The sequence below is a fragment of the Leucopleurus acutus genome (genome assembly GCF_964270905.1).
Source record: "Leucopleurus acutus genome assembly, chromosome: 15".
NCBI classification, from domain to species: Eukaryota; Metazoa; Chordata; class Mammalia; order Artiodactyla; family Delphinidae; genus Leucopleurus; species Leucopleurus acutus.
In genome coordinates this window covers 68747606-68770458 of record NC_139157.1, presented here as the reverse complement: position 1 = coordinate 68770458, position 22853 = coordinate 68747606, and the positions used below count along the sequence as shown (strand labels likewise).

At 35.8% G+C, this 22853-nt stretch overlaps 1 protein-coding gene across 2 annotated transcripts in view; it reads left to right on the top strand.

The window, feature by feature from the left end:
• ZNF292 (zinc finger protein 292) overlaps positions 1-22853 on the top strand; it is an 85415-nt gene that overhangs the window by 51913 nt on the left and 10649 nt on the right. Inside the window, exons 5-7 of one of the 2 annotated variants that reach the window (XM_082855306.1) lie at positions 8329-8531; positions 14971-15107; positions 17365-17506. In XM_082855306.1, the coding sequence (XP_082711432.1) occupies positions 8329-8531; positions 14971-15107; positions 17365-17506 (482 nt within the window). Of the gene's footprint in view, positions 1-8328; positions 8532-13249; positions 14491-14970; positions 15108-17364; positions 17507-22853 lie in introns of those variants that run through there. The other variant, XM_082855307.1, reaches the window with a different exon arrangement.

The window sequence follows — 22853 nt, the reverse complement described above, 5'->3', positions numbered from 1 at the left end:
TCTCTGACTTCACTCAGTATGATAATCTCTAGGTCCATCCATTGTTTTCTTTTTGTTGAGTCACAGTTCTTTGTTATATTTTGATACAAGTCCTTTAGCAGATAGGAGTTTTGCAGATATAGTCGGTTTACTCTGTGTCTTGTCCTTTTTCTTTACAGTGCCTTTCAGAGAGCAGAAGTTTTAAATTTTAATGAAGTCCAACTTATCATTTTTTTCTTTCATGGATTGTGCTTTTGGTGTTTTATCTAAAAATAATTACCAAACCCAAGGTCATACAGATTTTTCTCCTGTTTTCTCCTAGAAGTTTTATAGTTTTGCATTTTATATTTGGGTCTGTGATACATTTTGAATTAGCTTTTATAAAAGTGTAACCTAATTTATGTTTGATGAATCTGTCTTTGCTCGTAACAGTCATGCTTTTTTTCCTGACCACTCACAAGCCATGTTTTTTTTTTTTTTTTTTTTTTTTTTTTTTGCGGTACGCGGGCCTCTCACCGTTGTGGCCTCTCCCGTTGCGGAGCACAGGCTCCGGATGCGCAGGCTCAGTGGCCATGGCTCACGGGCCTAGCCGCTCTGCGGCATGTGGGATCTTCCCGGACCGGGGCACGAACCCGTGTCCCCTGTATCGGCAGGCAGACTCTCAACCACTGCGCCACCAGGGAGGCCCACAAGCCATGTTTTTAATATATTAATTTTGAGACTCTTAAGGAATATATCTATTCCTCTAGTCTACAGTTTGCAAAATGTACCTTAAGCCCCATTTTGAAAATTACATCTTCCCATCTATTTCCATTTTCTCCATTGTTTGTTCTACCTTTTCAATTTAAAGCTTATTATCAGAAGCACCATAAGAATAAAGGAATCCTCTTTTTCTCTGTCATCATAAATAATACATAATCAAACCCAAGGAGCAGGTCCTGAAGAAGAAGTTACCCATCTCCACCACTTTGATGACATTCAGCTTTTTTGGTGAGCTAGGGGTCATCTTGAGTTTTAGCTTTAATAACAGTCCTTGGTCCTGAGCCTGCTGCTTTTCCTTCTTCTGTATATGTCATTATTGTAAAATCTAAACTCTGAAAGAGCTCCCTATTAACAGTCACACTGAATTCCTTCAGCCCTTTCCCTTCCACTTCTATTTTGGAATAATTTGCAATGGCATAAATTGTATTTTTATTAGCTTGCCTGTTCTTTCTTGAATCCTAAGCCCTATGGTTCTCTCTCTTTTTTTTGAACCCCTTGGTTTTCAAAGGAAATTTCTAAAGCTTCAGCTTTTCCACAGTACTTATAAATCCTCCAGAGCTTTGTGAGAAAATAAGTCTTTTTTTCAGTAATAAACTTTGCCTTTTAAAATGAGCAGGGAAAAAGTGCTGCTAGGTTTACCCGATATTAACATATGTAAAATGTAATTATATTTTAAAGGGAGAGGAGATGGGAGGAGAGAACAAATGGTAACTAATAATTTCCAGGTAAATAGTGTGAGGCCAGATCTGATTACATGCAGCTGAATTTGTTTTCTAATAGTAAATCTCCAGTTCTTTTGCTCATTGATACTTTTCCTATATTTTTCATGTGTGTGTTTATATCTTTACCTGTCTATGTAGAGAATACCAAAAGGGGTGATTCTGAGACCTAGACTTATATCTGTTGACGGTTTTTTTGTGTGTGTTAGGACATTTCTTATAGAAAGTCACTAAAAAGAACACCTTATAGACTATATACATTTAGTACTCTTAGAAATACAGTTTTCTTAACTTGTTTCTATTTGGTTGTCTTTTTGGGGTTTTTTTTGCTTTGTCTCTCCCTTTTGCTCTTAACTGACCTTGTTATAAAAAATAAATCAGTGGAGCATTTTAGATTTTATTTTTAAAAATCACTGCTAAATTAGATTGCCTTGTGTTTAGGTTTTACTTGTGTATAACCCTTAGATCATTGAGGATCAGTGACTCTGGGTAGAATTAAGCTGATAAAACTTAACTGCAGTAAAATTGTGAAAGTGTTCAATCTCCCATTTCAGGCTGATGCTTTATTTTGCATTTTGTTAACCTTAATAATATTCTACTATTACATAATGAGATATAATATGGTGACCACCAAGATTTTATTTTTACTAAAAATGATTTTAAAACATACACTCATTGGCTTTTCTAAACATCCTAGAAAAATTCATTATTTCTGTTGTGATGAGTATATTTCATAATGATGTTACGTGGATAAAGTTGTCAGAATTTAATTAAATATAATAGTAATAATTAAATCTTATTTCACACAAATTTTAGGGTTACATATTTACTAGGTTCATCTATATCATGGAACATTTTTTTAATATTTAAAAATTCTGATTTATATCAGTCATGTCAAAGAATCAGTTATGATCATAACTTAATGACTTAATGACAAAGCAAGCAACATGATTTAAGAAATTCTGAAATCTTCAAGTGAAAATTCTGTTTATCGTATATGTAGCTTGTTCTTCCAGGAAAAGGTGAGAGGTCAGGTGAAGATTAAGACTATCCCTAACTGGTAATTTGAACACTGAAATATAGTTACCTTAGAGCAGTGGTTCTTAATCCTGGCAGTGCTTAAATCGCCTGGAGAGTTTTTTAGACATACCAGTGCTGGAGGCCTACCACAGACCAATTAAATTAGAGTCTCTGGGTTTGAGCCCCAGGCATTAGTACTTTTTAGAAGTCAAGATAATTGTACAGCCAGGGTTAAGAATCACTGATGTAGAGCTTAAAGTGTTAAGTTTTTATTAAATTTTTGAATTTGAATTTTTTTGTCTAACAATGCTGAATTGATTTTTAATGCATTTTTTTCTTGTGGTAAAAAAACAACATAAAATGTACCATTTAATCATTTCGAAGTGTACAGTTCAGTAGTGTTAAGTATGTTCATAATGTTTTGAAACAGATCTCCAAAACTTTTTCATCTTGCAAAATTAAGCCCTGTTTTAAACAACAACTCCCCCCTTTCCCCATCCTTCACTTCCAGCCCCTGGTTAATCAACATTCTACTTTTTGTTTCTATGACTTTGACTACTTTAGATACGTCATATAAGTGGAATCATACTGTATTTACCTTTTTATGAGTGGCTTATTTCACTTAGCATAATGTCCTCGAGATTCAACTGTGTTGTAGTATGTGTCAGGATTTCCTTTTTTTAAAGGTGAATAATACTGCATCATATGTATATACCACATTTGTTTATCCATTTATCTATTGATGGACATTGGATTGCTTCTGCCTCTTGGCCCTTGTGAGTAGTGCTGCTATGAACATGGGAGTGCAGATATCTCTCTGAGACCCTCCTTTCAGTTCTTTTGTGTACATAACCATAAGTGGGATAGCTGGACCACATGGTAGTTCTATTTCTAATTTTCTGAGGAACTTATAGACCGTTTCCCTTAGAGGTTGCATCATTTTATAGTCCTGTCAATAGTGCACAAAGGTTCTAATTCCTCCACATCCTCACCAACACTTATTTTCTGTTTTTTTGTTTTGTTTTGTTTTTGATAATAGACATTCTTTTGGCTGTGAAGTGATACCTCATTGTAGCTTTGATTTGTATTTCTCTGGTGATTAGTGACGTTGAGCATTTTTTCATATGCTTGTTGGCCATTTGTATATCATCTTCAGAGAAATGTCTGTTCAGATCCTTTGCCCATTTTCAATTGGATTATTTGGTTTTTGTTGTTGAGTTGTAGTTCTTTATATATTCTGGACATTAACCCCTTATCAGATATGATTTGCATATATTTTCTCCCATTCTGTAGATTGCCTTTTTACTCTGTTGCTTCTGTCCTTTGATATGTAAAAGTTAACTTTGATGTAGTCTCATTTGTTTTTTTTGTTGTTGTTGTTTATACCTTCTTATCACATCCAATAAGTCATTGTCAAATCCAGTATCTTGATGCTTTTCCCTATTGTTTTCTTCTAGGAATTTTATAGTTTTGGGTCTTACATTTAGGTCTTTAATTCATTTCAGGTTTTTTTTGTTTTTTAATTTTATTACTTTTTTGGCCACACCTTGTGGCATGTGGGATCTTAGTTCCCCAACCAGGGATCGAACTTGCACCCCCTGCAGTGGAAGCACGGAGTCTTAACCACTGGACCACCAGGGAAGGCCAGGTTTGTTTTTTTATATGGTGTAAGATAAGGGTCCAGCTTCATTCTCCTGCATGTGGATATCCAGTTTTCCCAACACCATTTGTTGAAAAGACTATCATTTTCCTATTGAGTGGTCTTGGCAACTCGTTGAAGATTATTTGACCATATGGTGAGGGTTTATTTCTGAGTTTTTTCTATTCTGTTGCATCACCTACATGCCTATCTATGTGCCAGTTTTGATTAGCTTTGTAGTATATTTGAAGTGAGGAAGTGTGAGACCTCCAACTTTGTTCTTTTTCAAAATTGTTTTGGCTGTTTGGGGTCCCTTAAGATTCCATATGAATTTTAGGATAACTTTTTCTATCTCTACAAAATAGCCATTGCAGTTTTGTTGGGATTACACAGAATCTGTAGATTGCTTTGGGTAGTTGGACATCTTAACAGTATTAAGTCTTCCAGTCCATGAATATGGGGATCGTTCCATTTACTTGTGTCTTCTTTAATTTCTTTCAGCAATGTTTTGTAGGTTTTAGTGTACGACTCTTTCACTCTCTTGGTTAGGTGTATTCCTAAGTACTTTATTCTTTTTGTTGTTATTATAAAGGGAATTGTTTTCTGAATTTCCTTTTCAGATTGTTCATTGTTAGTGAATAGAAATGCAACTTATTTTTGTGTTTTGATTTTTATATCCTACAACTTTGCTAAATTCGTTTATTAGTTCTAATAGTTTTTTGGTTTTTGGGTAGAATCTTTAGGGTTTTCTACCTATAAGATTTTGCCATCTGCAATCAGATGATTTTATTTCTTCCTTTCCAGTTTGGATGCCTTTTATTTCTTGCCTAATCGATCTTGCTGAATAAATTTTAAGAGAAAATATAAATTGTATTTTTAAAAAGGAATAGATGATGCAGATTCATGTAGGCCATGATGGTAATTTTGGAATTTACCCTTTGAAGTCAAAGGGACACCACTTGGGGGTTTTAACTAGAAGACAGTCCAGCGTGTGCTTTAGGAAAAAGAAAAGGCGCCCTGCGTCCTAGTGAAGATGTGATGGAAAGAGTAAGAGTGGCTGCAGAAGACTAGTAGAGTGCAACAAAGTGGTCTGATAGATAAATGATTTGGGCTGGGAGGTGGGGGTGAGTAAGTGGTTGGCGTAGGGATTGAGAAAAATGAATAGAATTGAGTACTTAGGAGTTAGAAGTGACAGGATTATATGGTGGATTGTAGGTTAGGATGAGGAGGAGGCAGAAGAGAAGAACTTTAATGCCAACTCTTAGTTCTGGGCTGAGGTACCACATACTGTGGTGTAGAGATGTTTGTATGCAGAGTTTGAGATGCTTGTGAAACAGCTGCCCAGAGATACTGCAAGGGGAATTGTGAGCAAATCTAAGTGTGGAGATATACACCCAGTAAACAGGTTGACTCCACTTTGCGGGGGAATCCAGGAGCTAGTCCTAAGTTTTGGTGCATGGTACATGATCAGCTAATATTTGGGTAAAGATTTATCGCAAATATTCAACTTATATATTGTAATATATTTAAAATTATCTTCCATGTTTTTCTTTTTTACTATTATGTAAGTAGCATTTTATGGGAAGAAGGCCATTATTACTTTTTTAATTGAACTGGCTGAATATCATTCATTTACATTGCCATTTTATGTCATCCAGCTCTCAATAGGCTTGAATGTAGTAAACCTGCATTTTTCCCCAAGTACATAAATACAGACAAAATAGATAAAAAGGCTACACAAGTAAAATTCAAGGTATTTTTTCATTTTCTGGGATGGGGATGGGTAAAGCAGGGTAGGGAGTGAAATTTGATGTGACTAGGTAGTCAAGGATAAAGATAGCAAAACTTTTTTCATAAGTCTGGTAGTCTTTGATGTGCTATTATAACTCTGTAAGGAAAACATGTCCTGGAGTAGAGAGAAATAGAGAAAGATACAGAGGAATTGGGACAAGGAAAGCGTAAAAGAAAAATGGAGAAAAGTGAGGGGAGTGAGTTTCCCTCCCCTGAGGGGGAAGTTCTGAATTGAGTATTGTTGAATGTAATCTAATTTTGATCTGTTTGAAACATGAGCTTCAGGATACATTATTATTTTCCTTTAAAAGCTAATGCTACTTCACAGCTCTTTACTGCTATGTAGTGCTGTTCTGATAACTAGTAGACACACTAGTTAAATAAGAATTTTTATTTTTTTCTCATCACACCACTGTGTTAAGGTGGAAGTTGCAAGACCCCATTATTCTGGTCCTGGTTCTGTCATTAACTGGCTTTATGACCCTAGAAAGTCACTTGCCTTCTGTGAGCCTCAGTTTACTCATCTGCCAAATGATGGAGCTGGACAAAATGATCTATAAAGTTCCTTCTGCTCTAATATTCTGTATTTCTTTGAAATCAATTTTGCCCTAAGTGTGGCAAAGGTTTCCCATTGTTTAAAAACACACACACACACACAAGTATGTTTTGGAATGTATAATAATAGCATATATTCTGCTATACTTGTTAGTACAGAAATTATTTTGTGTAATTGTCGTTCTAACTATACATGCTGCTCTTTGAGATTTTAGGGACTATTTGAAATTCCTTCTATTAAGATTGTCATTAGTTTTGTTAAAAAACTTGCCACCTTTAAATAATGTCTTTGCCATGATCTTCAGAGTTTGTTGATTATGAATTTTTGTGGGAGTATTCGAAATAATTCCCAGACTTTTTATTGCTAGTTTCCTGGAAACTCAAGCTGTATTTTAAAGTCTGTGACTTATAGCTGGAATAACTTTATTTTAACTCTCTTTCCTTAAATTTGTCGTTGAAAATCTTTACAGATTTTACTTTGGCCATTGAACTAAACTGTGAAAAGATATTTGCCATATAACTGTCTTAACCAGGATCGTGTCATATTAAAAAAAGAAAAGTAATGCCCTGTGTATGTCAGACATATCATCAGAGGCACCAGAGGGTTATGCAGATAGTGTTATTTATCTGTGTTCAGTCTTTATACTTTTTGGTTTAGTTTAATATGTAAAGAATAGAGAGTAGCAGATACAAAGGTCTAGACTTCAAGAAAAGGATGAAATTTGTGATCCTATGTTAAATTGCTTACATGCTCATGGTTTTAATACTGAGGATCCATAATCATACTATTTTATAGAAGAGTATTTTCATAGTGGAGTACAGTTAGATCTAAAAAAATAAAGGTACTAGAGGGTAGGAAAGGATATTTAAAGAAGAGAAAAACATCTCTTATTTTCCATCTTCTAACCCCAAACTTACTCACTAGACATGTCTTCCAGTCTGTTCACAAGTGAGAAATTGTGTATTTTATAGTGTTTATAGGGCATTTAAAATTTTATTACTGAAAGCCTTCCAAAGGTTTCCAGCTAGCCATCACCAAGTAAATTTTTAAACACGATTTTCATCCTGGTAAAGAAAACTTAGGGAAAAGTTTAAATTTGCATTTGTTAAAATTTAAAATCTCCTTCACCAAAAAAAAAAAAGTTAAATTTTTATTTGTAGTTGATCAAACAAGCACTAGGAAATTTAAGATTTCAACCGAACAGAAATTTATTATGCATTAGTGGGTCTTAAGCAAGTGTTGAGGTTTGTTGATTGGTATTTTAAAAACCCACAGAACTTTCAGCAGACTACCCCCACCCCCTTATTTATTTTTCCATAGATATTTAAATTTGTTCTAGGACACTCATTAAGGCAAGGTAGACTTCACCTTTGTAAAATGAAAAATACATTAACAGTATTGAACACAATATTAGCTGAATTTCATCTTCTTGAATATCCAAACATCCTTTTGTGGTTTCCCATGTAAGTGTGTAATGTCCTAACTGCAAATTTCTAGAAATGCTAACGCCTGGTATTCAAGAATAAAGGCTGTGGGGGAAAGAATTTAGTATTATTTTAAAAACAATGAGTTTCAGAATTCAATGTAAAATTATTTTTATAATCAGGAATTTAACTCACCTCATTGTAAATGGTACTTTCAGGGGCAAAAATATTTAATGCAGCTCTAAAAAGTTAGCAGCATAACTCCTTCTGCTTATAAGATCGAGTATTTTGTGATAGCCTGAGAGTAATAGGAAACTGCAACAACAACAAAAAAGAGTTTTCGTTTCTGTGCTTTAAAAAAATATTCCTTGTAAGTATTTGTATTGCAAATGAACTATTACCAAATGTTAATAATCTATTATGTCTTGTTTTTTAAAGTGAATGAATTTTTAGCTTTTGAGGGTCCCATCTTGTTGGATATGAGAATTAAACATCTAATCAAAACAGATCAGTTAAGTCAAGCAACTGCTCTAGCAAAGCTGTGTTCTGACCATCCAGAGATTGGTACAAAAGGTAGTTTTAAGCAAACTTACCTTGTCTGTCTTTGTACATCATCACCAAATGAAAAGTTAATCGAAGAGGTGAGTATGTTTTCTTTTGTTAGTAATTATTTTTTAAAGTGAAGAAAATAATTTTTAATTAGATTAGAATGTCTTTGACTTCCATTTCTCTTAGTGAAGAGCCATTGTTGTCAGTCTTAGATCTGGGGTGTGCTCTTAGATAGTGATTCTAAGCAGCTTTCAGAGTTATACGTAAACATTTCACCTGGCTTCTATTTTAAATAATTTGGCTCTTTTAACTGCTTTGGCTAAATTATGGGAAAGATGGCGGTAGCTTAATTTAGTTAGGATGTTTATATTAGTTAGTGTTTGGGCCTTAATTTCAGTTTTACCTGACTTCAAGATACTTGCAGATTTTTTTCTAACTGGCTAATTTAAGTAACTTAAAAAATTTATATGACTTCCTGCTAGGAATACTTTCTCTCTCTCTCTCTCTTTCTCCCTATATATCTTTCTCTCTTTATCTGTCTATATATGTAAATATTTTATTTGCATATTTAATGTAAAACTTTTTCTTTGTAAGACAGGTGATTCTGTTTTGTTTTTTTTTACTTCTAGTTGGCATAAAGCATAGTATTCATGTATTTGTGTATTTTATACTACAGAATTCAAAAAGTAGAATCATGATCCAAATGGGAATTTTGCAATTGGAGGACTCATAATTCCAAAATGAAGTTGGAGACAGGGTAGGAGAATTGAAAGTTGTTGATCAAAAAGCAGGGAATATGTATATAAAGAGTATAGATAAAACTATAATACATTGGACAGTGTTGTGTGAACATTTAATGTATATGTGTCTTATATCTCTAATATACATGTCTTTCGACTCCAGAGCGATAGAGAATGGAGAACAAAGGGATTGTGGGACAGATTTTAGGATATACAAAGAGAGAAGCTGAGATAAACAACAGAGAAGACAGTTAACAGAGCATGCATGATCCCCTGAGTAGTCAGAGAGAGATTGTAATCAGAGTCCAGAAGAAGGATAACCTCGAACAGAAAGCTAAATGCCCACATGAGGTTAAAGGCTGTAATTATAATGGTGATTGACTTTTCTTGAGAATAGAAAATAAAGAGGAAGATGATAGCCTTGGACTGAGATTAGAAATAAGCCTGTTGTGTATGTTGAGGATAATGAGGATACTGGGAGAGTGATGCCAGGTAATTTCTAGGCCGGGTGGAGTAGAGCCAAGGGCTCTAGCTTAGTTAGGGGAGATATCATTAGTTTAGACCTTAGCTGTTATTTTCTTCAATAATTTCTCTTTTGTCTCAGGTAATGGCTTTTTAATCGCTGTATAACAGGAGCTAAATAGAAGATAGAAAATTTCTTATTAGTTCAGGATAACTTTGTAGACAAGTTCATTGGCAGCTGTATCAAGTTTCTTGGGATAACAGCCTTTGCAATGTGTGTAACATTGTTTTTTAGTCTTTAAATAAATTAGTTATTGTGATGCTGCATTTTAGATATTTTTCAGCTCCACTAAAGTTTTCATTATCAGTTCAGTCCCAGCCCTTAAGTCAATCTGTCCATCCGTCCATCCTTCCTTCAGCAGATTTTATTAAGTAAGAGATGTGTGCTGTCTAAACACTGAGGGAATTTAAAAGTAAGGCATAGGTCCTACCCTAAAGAAGCATAACTTCTAGTAGGAATCTATCTAAAGACAGGGTGGTTAGGTTAACTTTGAAAGTCCTGTTTGAAGTTGAAGACTATGAATTTGTAATCTCCAGGAAAAATCTCTATTTCTAGCTGTCTTGAATAATCAAAAAATCTTGCAATACTGAACTTAAATTCCCTTTTGGTCTAATTATCCAGAGTTAAGTACCAGCAGCCCAGCCTACTCTGGGAGAGCCTCAGAAAAATTCTCTCTGAAGACCCTGGGTATCTCTGATGTCATACGAAATTATTTTTTCCTTCTCTTGTTAAGCAGGTGGAATTAAGATATTTCATGTTCTTTAAGCAGAGTTCGCTCAAGTCTCTTTCCCACCCCAGGAATAAAACTAGATCACATAGTGTAGAACGGGATGGGATATGTGTAAGTCTACACATTCCTTGTTAAAAATCCCTTTTTGCTTAGAGATTGTTTGATTACTCTTTTATGTTTCTATTACAAACATATAGAAACTGGTTCTTCATTGTTCCAAGTGGAGTAAGTTATTATTTCTGCCCCAAGGAAAGGTAATCACTTTGGAACAATTGCCCAGACATTGCCCCCTTCAGAAGAGGTATGCTACATGACCCGCTTCAAACATTCACTTTACCTGTCTGGTTCTTGTAAACATTTGAGGTCTTTACCCATTCCTTAGAGTAGGCAGGAATAGATATTGGAAAGAGTCAGCCATGGTCTGATCTATAGTCCTTTTGAGGAAATCCTTGTCCAAGTGAGCCAGTAGACAAGGGATTGACTATTTCTCAGGACGCTTTCAGTGTGATAGAGGTAGCAGAGGAATGGGACTGAGATGAATGTTTATCTGGCTTCTCTAGAAGGGATTTTGGCCTGAATTCTTGGTGTAGGTGTAAAAATGAAGTTAGCGTTGTTTATTTTATATCCAGTATTTATTGGTTTTGTCGTCAAAATAAACATAGTGTTAAAAAAGTAAAATCTACCTTGTGTCTCTCTAACCATTATTTCCACATTTAATACTCCTCTGACTAATCATTAAGTGTGAAATTTGATATTTCTGATACTTTTACATACACACACACACACACACACACTTTAAACATACTTAAACATACCCTGGCTGCTGGTCACTTTTCCTCCTCTTAGTTTGGACATCTTTCCATATCATTTCTTTTTTTTTTTTGCGGTACGTGGGCTTCTCACTGTTGTGGCATCTCTCGTTGCGGAGCACAGGCTCCAGATGCGCAGACTCAGCGGCCATGGCTCACAGGCCCAGCCGCTCCGCGGCATGTGGGATCCTCCCGGACCGGGGCACAAACCCGTTTTCCCCTGCATCAGCAGGTGGACTCTCAACCACTGTGCCACCAGGGAAGCCCCTCCATATTATTTCTTATAGATCAACCTCATTCTTTATCATGGCTGCATAATTCCATAGTATAGATTTATAATATCTTAGCCAAACTAGGGGACATTTAAATTGTTGCCTTGTCCATACATCCTTTCATTCTTCTTGGGGGTATACTGGTAGGGTAAATTTCTGTAAGTGGAATTGCTGGATCAAAGAACCTACACATCTTAAATTAATAAATAGGGCCATACTACCATCCAAAAAAAGATTATGCCAGTGTATACTCCCATAAACAGTATATGAAGTTTTTTTCTTTCCTAACACTATAGATTATTCGTCTTTTAAATCTAGCCTAAGATTTTTTTTTTTTTTGCCGTACGCGGGCCTCTCACTGTTGTGGCCTCTCCCGTTGAGGAGCACAGGCTCCGGACACACAGGCTCAGTGGCCATGGCTCACGGGCCCAGCCGCTCCGCGGCATGTGCAATCTTCCCAGACCGGGGCTCGAACCCGTGTCCCCTGCATCGGCAGGCGGACTCTCAACCACGGCGCCACCAGAGAAGCCCCTAACCTAAGATTTTGCTACCCTGAGAGTATAAAACAAAAACAAACAGTAGCTAATTATTTTAATGTGACAGGTTTACCATTTAAGTCCCTTTCTAGATGGAAAGCAATTTCATTTTGATAAGCAAAAGACTATTCCTAAAATATGTTAAAGCTAATACATTTTAAAAGTATACTTGGTAAATGTATGTAAAATATTGATGAAGTGTTGTATATTTTTTGAATATCTTATAGAAAGAGCTATATTAAAACATGGAAGTCATTATTCACATTTTTGAAATGATTTTTATGCTTTACAAAGGGATTTAGCATAGTATATCTTTAACAAACAGATCATTTTAATTGGCTTTAAAATTTTTATTCATATTTCTAAATTTTCTGGTATTAGATTTTTACTCATTTTTCAGAGCAATACAAAATAGCTATCTGTAATGTATAAATAGTTCTTATATTGGTAATCCTTACTTTATGCTGCCTTGGATTATAAAAAATAATTCTTGCTCATTGATGGCTAAATTTGACCTGTATTTCACTTGCACAATTTTAATTAAGCCATTTATTAGTTTAGGTTTCATTTTCTCTTTAGTGTCCTATTTTTTTCAAGTGGGCCACCTAGTGGCAAATTGGGAATGAAGGCTATCAAATAGCACATAGTAAAATTGTTTCCTTAGTATACCTATAAAAAGTGAGGTTTTCTGTATTATTGAATATAGCAGATGTTTCAGTTGGTATGTTGTATATATGTGGATAAATTTATAGAGGCTACCATACATAGATACAAATATATATAAATATATATATATATTTTTTATTATTATTATTTTTTTGCGTTATGCGGGCCTCTCACTGTTGTGGCCTCTCCCGTTGCGGAGGACAGGCTCCGGACGCGCAGGCTCAGCGGCCATGGCTCACGGGCCCAGCCGCTCCGCAGCATGTGGGATCCTCCCGTACCGGGGCACGAACCCGTGTCCCCTGCATCGGCAGGCGGACTCTCAACCACTGCGCCACCAGAGAAGCCCTATATTTTTAATTATTAAGTATAAGCTAATGTAGGTAATATCATTGGGAAAATAAATTTCTTTCCTTATATATAATGTACACATTTTGCATTATATGAAAATTCAATAAGAATGGCTTAGGTTTTAGAAGAACAACAAAAAAATATTTGATTCAAAATAAATCAGACTTTGAAGATGTAAGAATTTTTGTTAAACCTGAACATGTAGAATCAATATTTAGTAAGAAAGACCCTCAGTATGCTTGTGCATGTAGAATTCTAGAAAGAGCACAGACTTTGAAGCGAGACCTGTGTTGAAATCTTGACTCTGCTAATTAAGCAGGTAACTTTGAGCAAGTAACTTAACCTCTCTGAGCCTTATCTCTATAAAGAAATAGTATTTACCAGGCAAGCTATCATGTTGATTAACAATGCTATTTCTGAAGAAGCTGGCACAAATAAATGAATAATAATAGTAGCTGCTGTTTACTGTGTTTATTGACATCTTATGTATAAAATGTTAATGATACCTACCTAGTAGAAAAGTTATGATTAAATAATAACATACATATATAAAATGTCTAACAATGCATTTAACTTATTGTAGATATTTGAAAATATTAATTATATAAATATATATTGTTCAGCCCTTTTTGTGTTTGTTTACATAGGGTCACTTAGAGATAAAGATTTGTAAGAAAGAGGCAGACAGAGGAGTAGTGGAAAGAGTACTGTGCCAGGGAGTTCCAGGACTTAGGTTTCAGTCATAACTCTGACACTAACTTCATACTTCCTTTAAGAAATCATTGTTGTTAAACACATAGACTTGGAGTTGGGTCTTTTCTTATCTTAGTGTTTTCTAGCTCAGTGTAATGTATAAAATGGAACCTCTGAATCTATCCCCATGCAATCGTTATCCTCATTACCAAAGATCAACCTCAAGATTACCCTCATTCCCATTCAGACACTTGTTTAATCCTAAACATGTTACATTTTACACATACACACACACACTTTTCCCGTACTCAAAAAGTAATGAGACATAGAAGGTCAACAGGGAGGTGTATAGTTACCTCTGTGGTACATGGGTGCTAGTGGTCTGTATTAATCTTCAATTATTTTTGCCATTTGTCAGTTGTACCATGTTGGAATTAATCTTTCTAATTCTGTGGAACACCAGTGATTTGTGACTGTATGCTGTTTGTCAAATCCTTATCTTACAGCAAATACTTGTAGAGATCATAGGTAAATTCTGTTTTATGTAGTAAATCATTGTAATGAGGTTATAAATTTTAATTTTTAAAAAATAAGCATTAGATGTAAGTGCATAATTAAATGAAGCAAGTTGCCTTCATCTAGGTTATACTTATGCATGCATGACTGTTGACAAGCTTTGAGATGGAATGAATTTATGTGAAAAGAAAAATAATGGAGATTTATAGAAAACTGAGGTGAGCTTCATTTAAAAGTGGTATAGCTACATAAAATGTTTCATACTATACTTGTTTCCCTCCAATAAATAGACACTTTGTTTTTCTAGTCTATATCCAGTAGACATTTCTGCCTTTTTGCTGATTCTAATGCTTTTTAAATTACTGGATAAAGGGGAAGAAATACAAGTAGCAGCTTTTCTTTTTCAGTATTATAGACCTGATTTAATGGGTAGAGGTTGCTTATAATTAGCATTAGTTATTTACATGTAAATGAATGCTTATAAAGGTCTTGAAAATCATTGGTTCTCTGACTTGAAGAAAGATTATTTCTTTAAACAGCAGGCTATCATGACAAACTGTGAATTGATAGTGTATGAGTTAATGAGGTTTTACTGATGAAAATGATCTGTAAATATCTAATAAAAATTATAAAGTATATTACTGTATATTCTAACATAAAACCATTTTATGGCATATTTCTATATCCTTTCCCTGTAGATTTCAGAAGTTGATTGCAAAGATGCCCTAGAAATGATCTGTAACTTAGAATCTGAGGGTGATGAAAAAAATGCTCTTGTCTTATGTACTGCATTTTTATCACGTCAGCTTCAACAAGGAGATATGTACTGTGCTTGGTGAGTTGATTTTATTTTGAAAGGAGAAGTTTGTTCAATAAGATTACAGGATAGGTTGTGCAGATAGCTTAAGAACATATTTTTTAAAATCTTTTTAGTGTTACAAAGACAAAAAGCTTATTTTCAGATATTATATGCTGTGCAAACTGATTATCAAGTAGTTCATATTATAACTTTAAAAACTTTATATTAAGGACCACACAACTCCTTAGTATACCAGCAATGATCAATTATGATTAATTTTTAAATGTTGGAAGATGAAAGAAGGGCTTATGTCTAATGCCACAATAAAAATTTTTTCAGATATGTAATCAACCTCTGATTTAATGTGTATATTTTTGCTCTGCATATTGCAGACTTTTTTACTACATAACTAGCTGCTAGTCATTTATGTATAGAAATATAGTTCATTTCTGTGAGGTATCATTCTACTTCACTAACTTCATGGTACATTTCCTAGTGGGCAAACCTGTTATATATAATCCTTTGGGACGATACAGCTAACAGAGATGATGACTTCATTTAACTCAAAAAACTTAAGATCAACTGTCTTAAGTTAGTGTTAGCTAAAACTGACAATTTATCTGGTCAGTCGACAGCATTATTAGTCTTCAGTGTTGTGTTGGTATTGTGGAAAAACAAAAGAAAATTTAGTTTACAACGTTCTGATATTTAAGGATATTTACCAAGTGACACACGTCATATAAGTGAATATAGAACAGGCAAGCTAAATAAATGGTTGTATAATCAAAAAGACTAAAGTTTATAATTGTAAAGGTTTTCTGAACAGTTGAGCTCAGTTATGAAGGAAAAATTGTATATGCAATACAGAGAAGATTGATATAAAAGGCTGGTAGAAGGATTCTGAAGGGAGAATAAATAACATGTATTTATTGAGGACAAGTAGGTTTTCTATATAACAAATATTAATGATGACTAAGAAATTAATGTGTTATATTGGTTTACAAAAGGCATCAAAGTCTGGGTTTTATATGAAAAGCAAAAGCAGTCTATTAAAAGCCCTTAGTAGAAGGGGGCAAAATAGAAGTTTATGTTCAAGAAACACTGTTTAAGACTAACAGTTGAGAATGGATTGGAGCCTGAACAATGAGGGCGAGTTGGGGGTAGGAAGTGGCCATACAGGGAATTGAGCTGAGATAGGAAAATCAACTAGAAAGCCAGTAAATAGTCCAGCTGGGAAGTTACGAAGTTTTCCTGTGGATGTGGGGTGGGGTGAGAGAAATGTTGAAGATAACAGTCTTGAGGATAGTAAAAAGCAGAGGCTGATAGATAGGATCAGTGATAATGATGCATTAAATTAGAAGAAGGGTGAACTGGAAAGAATGTTAATCATCTTTTTCATATATTGAGTTTCAGGTTTCAAAAGAGATCAAAGTGGGGAGGTCTTATAAAGAACTAGAAAGGTGAAAGTGGTCAAGACTGGAGAGACAGATTTTTGAAGTCCTCAATATGAAGGTTAAAATCCAGTAAATGAGCAAGTTATTCAGGTGGATGGTGAAAAGGGCACAGTTGCTAGGAGTGGAATCTGAGGAACTAATAGGAAAGGCCTGTATGGAGGAGAATACTTGAGAGGGGAAGTTGAAGCCAGGAAGAAGATTTTTGTGGAAGTTAACTATGGAGGACAGAAGAGAAATAGGACAATAGGTAAAAGGGAGGAAAATTCATCAGTTCAGTAGGATTACTTTCTAAGAAAATACAGTGTAATTGCATTTGAAATAAATTTCAAAGTTTATTTTTCAAAGTTTCTTTTATTTTTTCACTGCTGTGGCACAGATTAGTTATTTTCTTCTGGGTTCTGTGTCATCCTTGATTCTTAACATTATCTAATAATTTAAATTTAAGTTAGAAGATAAAAATTAAATGCTTTTTAAAAATCATTATGCCATTGAAGCTTTTTATATATACACACACATTTTGCACTTTCTTATTACTTTAAAGTTCAGATGTGGCCCAAAGTTACCATTTGTATAACTTGTTTAAATGTCAGATGCTTTCCTAGTAAAAGGTAGTGAGTGCTTCTCTGAGATTCAGAAATCTAAATCAGTAAAATAAGTCATATCTTGATTTTTATTTAATAAGTCTTTAGAAATTGAGATTTTTTTCTTTTAAACCTCATTCCACATATAGAATTGGAATCTGTAACCAGTTTTAATTTCACATGTAATTACGAGCCTGACATGTTCATGATTTTACGTGATAGCTCCAGCTTACTTTTTTACTTTTTTTTTTTTTTAAGGGAACTCACTCTCTTTTGGAGTAAATTACAGCAAAGAGTAGAACCATCTATACAAGTGTACCTAGAAAGATGTCGTCAACTTTCTTTGCTAACCAAGACGGTATATCACATTTTCTTCCTGATTAAAGTTATTAATTCAGAGGTAAGAACGATCAAGGTATCTTATCTTAATTTCAAATATATAAATTACCTTTAATAAAAGACTTTATTATTTTGGCACCTCTTCCAGTGATTTTTGTTTATTTCATTTAGTGCTTTGAACATTGATTTTCTTATTAGTCCTTGATGATACTTGATACAGAGAAACTTAAAAATGCAAATGAGAGCCAGGGGCTTGCTCTTAGCCTGGAGAAAAGCAATATACATAATACTTGCATTTTATCATTCCACAATTTTTACTGCTAGGTGTTATACTATTTTGATAATTGGCTCTATAGAAATTTAGAAAGTGTAAAGAGAAATATAGAGATAGCTTCCTTTGCTAGCAGTCTGGCAGATTACGGTATCTAAAAATCCTTCTTCTACAAAAGACCCAAAAATACTTGATAAAATAAAACAAACATTGTTCTTAATGTATAGCAGCTGAGATTGCAAGAATATTGGGGAAATCCCTAGGCTCAAAAAGAAGAGAAACCTAAAAACTGGAGTAGAAATTTGAGCTGATGCTAGGGTTCTCCTACCCTGGTGAGGATTGGGGTATGTTACTAAGGGGTTTGAGTTTTTATATCCACACAGGGATAAGACAAGAGACGGGATCTTGGGCCCTTTCAAGTTGGGGATTTAGAACTGAATTCTGTGTTCCCCTCCTTCCCTCCACCAACTTTTGAAATACTATGATTTCATTGAAAAGTGGACTAGAAAAATATTATACTGTGTAACACAGGTGATGATAGGGAACCATGTGCATGTCCGACTGGACTGTGGGTCAGAGGAGGGAAATGTTTTCCCTAATAAATTGTAACCATAGGTCTGCCCTCACACGATTTGGGGTCCACATTTACCCTGCCGTATAACCAGGAATCCCCACACCAGGTGAGTGTCAGGGAGGAGGACCTTTTCCTCTCCCTTTTCTTCTTAGTTATGTTGGCTGGTCTAAGAATTAAACTGACAGAGGACAGATTAACAAGAGAAGATCAGGCAAAAGTTTAATAACATGTATACATGGGAGAGACCCAGGAAAACTGAGTAACTCGTCAAAATGGCCGAAACTCTCACCTTAAATACCATCTTCAGCTAAAGACAAGAGGATGTTGGGTGTAGTGGTTTAGGGCTTCAGAGGGGAGGAAGGCAATTCACATGAAGATGGAAAAGCAGTGTTTGGTAAACCAATGGTGTGCCGGGCCATGCAGAGACTATCAGACACGGTGGACTCTGATCTCCAGGCCCTGCAGAGTTTCTCCCCACCACCCCTAGCCCATATTCTTTGCAGAGATCTCTGGTGACAGCTCTATTCCAGAACAGGTCCTCTGTCTAAATTCTTTTAGGCAGTAACAAGTAGGGGTGGCGGGTAACAGGAAGAACTTCCTTAGTCTTCTGTTTCTTAAAAGTAATCAGCCTAACATAATCCTCAGGTCAAAGAGACACATTTGGTGGTGACAGATTTTGCTCCCTTACATAAGTAGTATTTAAGAAGGTAAGGATGGAGTCCTGGGCTGGTAATGCCTGGGATCCCTGGCAGAAGCAAATGAAGAACTGCTTTGGAGGGACATACCTTCAGTACAGGATTCTTAGATAAAACCCTTCTTAAGATGGGTTCACCATCAAGATTTACAAAACAGAGAACAGTCTGCCATGAGGGAATTTTAGCAGAGAGAACTAACAATAGCGTTAAACATACAAGGATAAAAACGATAAATTACATATATTTAAAGATATAAATAAGTTAACCATCAAGCTCTATTAAACATATGAAACAGTCTGACATGAATGAATTTCAGTAGACAGAAAGAATGATAGAATTATTTGCCTAATACTTTAAATAATACAGTTATCAGATAAATTATAAAATACATGTATTTAAAGATATAAAATAAGGGATTGAAGTATGAGAGGTCCTATAAAAATGACCAAGCAGATTTTAAAAAGAGTCAAAAGAACTTTTAGAAATACAAAAACATAGTCGTAGAAATGAAAACACTTAATAGTTGGATTAAACAGTAGATTAGACACAATTCAAAAGGGAAGTGATGAGCAGAGATTGCATAAGTGTTTCCATTTATCTATTAGCAAAAATCAGAATCCAACTTTTACAAAATTAATTTTTCTTATAGTAACCCTTGTAGGATGCATTTGGTTTCCCCTTTAAATGTACACAGAAGTCACTTTCCAAAGTTGCTAGCACTGCATGGAATGGTTTGCCAGACAGGTCTTAGGAATCCTTGAAAACCGGGATGTAATATGATAAGTATTTTTAATTAATGTATAATCTTGGTTTTGAAAGTAGAAACAAAAAGACATTCTTATTCTTTTTAAAAAATATCTTTTAAGATCTATAGCTGGTCAGTAAATCTTATATGTATCTTTGCTATTCTTCTGAAATAATTTCTCTTCATTTTCAGGAGTAAAGAACAGGACTGAGTCCTTCTGCTTTCCAGTTTTTATCAACCTTAACTCATCCTACTTTTTCATTTTATATGTCGTAGCGCTGCAGTTAAAAAATAAACTTAACAATAAGTTTCTATGTAATTTTAAAATATAGGTTGTGCCACTACTTTATATCTAACTTAAAGAGCAGCATGGCAAAATAGATGGAACTTGAAACTAGAAGCCAGACAAACTGGGTATAAATCTTGACTTGTTGACCACCTGGTAACCTTAACCACTTTGGATTTCATTTCTTAATCTGTGGAATTGAGGAGGTTAGGTAACAGGGACTCTCCTCCCTCAACCTTACATCCTGCTCACAAGGACACCTTGTTGGAGAGGGAGGAAAAATCTTGGACAAGAGCTACACTGTCCATTATGGTAGCCATCAGACACTCATGGCTAGTTAATCTAAGTAAAATATAAAATTCCGTTCTTCAGTTACAGTAGCCACATTGTAGGTGCTCAGTAGCTCCATGTGACTAGTGGCTACCAGATTGAACAGCACAGATAAAGAACATGTCCATCACTGCAGACAGTTCTGTTGAGTAGTGCTTTTCTAGAGAGACTTTGGGCTCAGAAGTAAAGCACATAAAAAAGCACTTAAAGTGTGAATAGCTTGGGAAAGTTGTCCAGGGGAGCAGGATAATGTGCAGTGTGGTAATTGCTCTGCCCCAAAATCTTGCTTCCCATTGCATAAAATGTCTCCCTTTGTTTTTATTTTCTGAAATCTGACCAAACAGAGGTTTTATCTTAAAAGTAGAATCATAGATGATTATTGTTTTAGGACTATGAAAGAGACCTTAAAGTTATGTTGTAGTGACTGCGTTCTAGTGTAACTCCTCATTTTTTTACATGATGAAATTTAGCCTCAAGGTTGATGATTTGGGTTAACTGGTGCCCCCCCTTTTCTCCCCAAAACTCCAGGAGTTGTTGAAAATTATTGCCCAGCTGCTCACATATTACCTAAAATAATTGTTTCCTTCTTAAACTCTATTTGAGATTTGCAAAGGAAATGGAGCAGATAGCTTGGTTCATCATTTTATTTATGCTTTTTCCTAGACCCCTGAAGTCCGAGTGTTGAAAAATATAGCCCTGCCCTTAAGGATCTCATATCTGTTGATGGAGACACACTAACAGTTGCAGTGTAATATGGGTCTTTCAAATATAAAGGGATATCAAGACTCCTGAGAGGGAGAGCACATTGCTGAGCATAGTGCCTGGTGTAAAGTAGGTGCTGATTCAATAAAAGAAGAGGGCCCTCTAACCCACTGGTCTGTTTAGACTCTCAGATAGTGATGGCCAAACAAAGCTGGAGAGAGGGAGAGTATTCCTAGTAACAGAAAAAGAATGAAAGGTAGTGTAAAGAAAATACTGTTTTCTCCTCTATTCACTACTCACTGAATACTTCCTGATGACCAAGTGTGTGGAGATTTTTTCCATACCAGGTAATCCTCTGATTCTCCAGACCCCAGCTGGGTGTCGTACAATTTAACTCAATTCTGACACTGTTCACCTAGAGATAGCATAGAATCCGTAGGTTAAGGGCTCAGTCTTATAAGACTGCCCTCCTCCCCCAACATCGGCTACCAGTCTTGAATCCAGGGTGTCACCTGTGCTTCTGACCAACTGGCTATAAATCAGAGGTTTCCACAACTTTCTGGTCAGATTTCATTAATTTACTAGAGTGGCTCACAAGAACTCAGGAAGACAGTTTACCAGCTAGATTACTGGTGTATTTTGAAAGGATTCAACTCAGGAAAAGCCAGATGGTAGAGATGTACAGGGCAAGGTATGGGGGAGACAGTGAGCTACTCTCCCCCACCTCTACTTGCTCACAAACCCAGAAGCTCCCTGAACCGAGTTCTTTTTTGTTTGTTTTTGTTTTGTTGTTTTGTTTTTTGCGGTACGCGGGCCTCTCACAGCTGTGGCCTTTCCCGTTGCGGAGCACAGGCTCCGGACGCGCAGGCTCAGCAGCCATGGCTCACGGGCCCAGCTGCTCCGTGGCATGTGGGATCTTCCCGGACCGGGGCACGAACCCGCATCCCCTGCATTGGCAGGCGGACTCTCAACCACTGCGCCACCAGGGTAGCCTCTGCACCGACTTCTTTATGGGCTTTTATGGAGGCTTCTTTGGCCATTGGTAATAGATTCAGCCTCCATCCTCTCTCTCCTCCTTGGAGGGAGGGGAGGCGGACTGAAAGTTTCAACCCTCTGATCACAGGTTGGTTCCCCTGACAGCCCCCAGCCTGTGGTTATCTAGGGGCTTTCAGAAATCATCTCATTAATAAACTCCAGTGTGATCGAAAAGGCCTTATTATAAATAACCAAAAAACACTCATTTCACCTATTTCAAAAGCTGGGAACAAAAGATGCCCCGATAGCTGTTATTACGTAGGAAATTACAAAGGTTTTAGGAGCCATGTGTGAACTGGGGGCGGGGGAGACCAAAATATATATTTCTTAGCAGTATATTACAATATCACAAGTTGTATCAAGACATGAGAGAATGGCGTAGTTGGGGAACTACAGTTCACATTGCCTGGAGTGTAGGCTGTTTCGATAGGGAAAAGATAAAACATGAGGCTAGACCAGATGAGGCATAGGTCAGACTGTGAGGGCCCTTTTGTATTCATTCCATGCTAAGCAGTTTATATTTAATTCTGAAAGACACGGGTAATAACCATTTAAGAATTTTAAAGCAGGGTAAGCCATGATGCTGTGGGTGGATAGGGAAGGGCTGAATGGGATGTTAATGGGGAAGGAATATCAGCATGTAAGCCTTGGGTAGCTTTGGGTCAAGGATACTGGGCAGCCAGAGGAAAGGAATAGAAAAGGGAGACACCAAAGATAAAACCTTGCATTTTTCAGAAGGTTGCCTGCTGTGTGCCAGTGCTAGAGAGGGG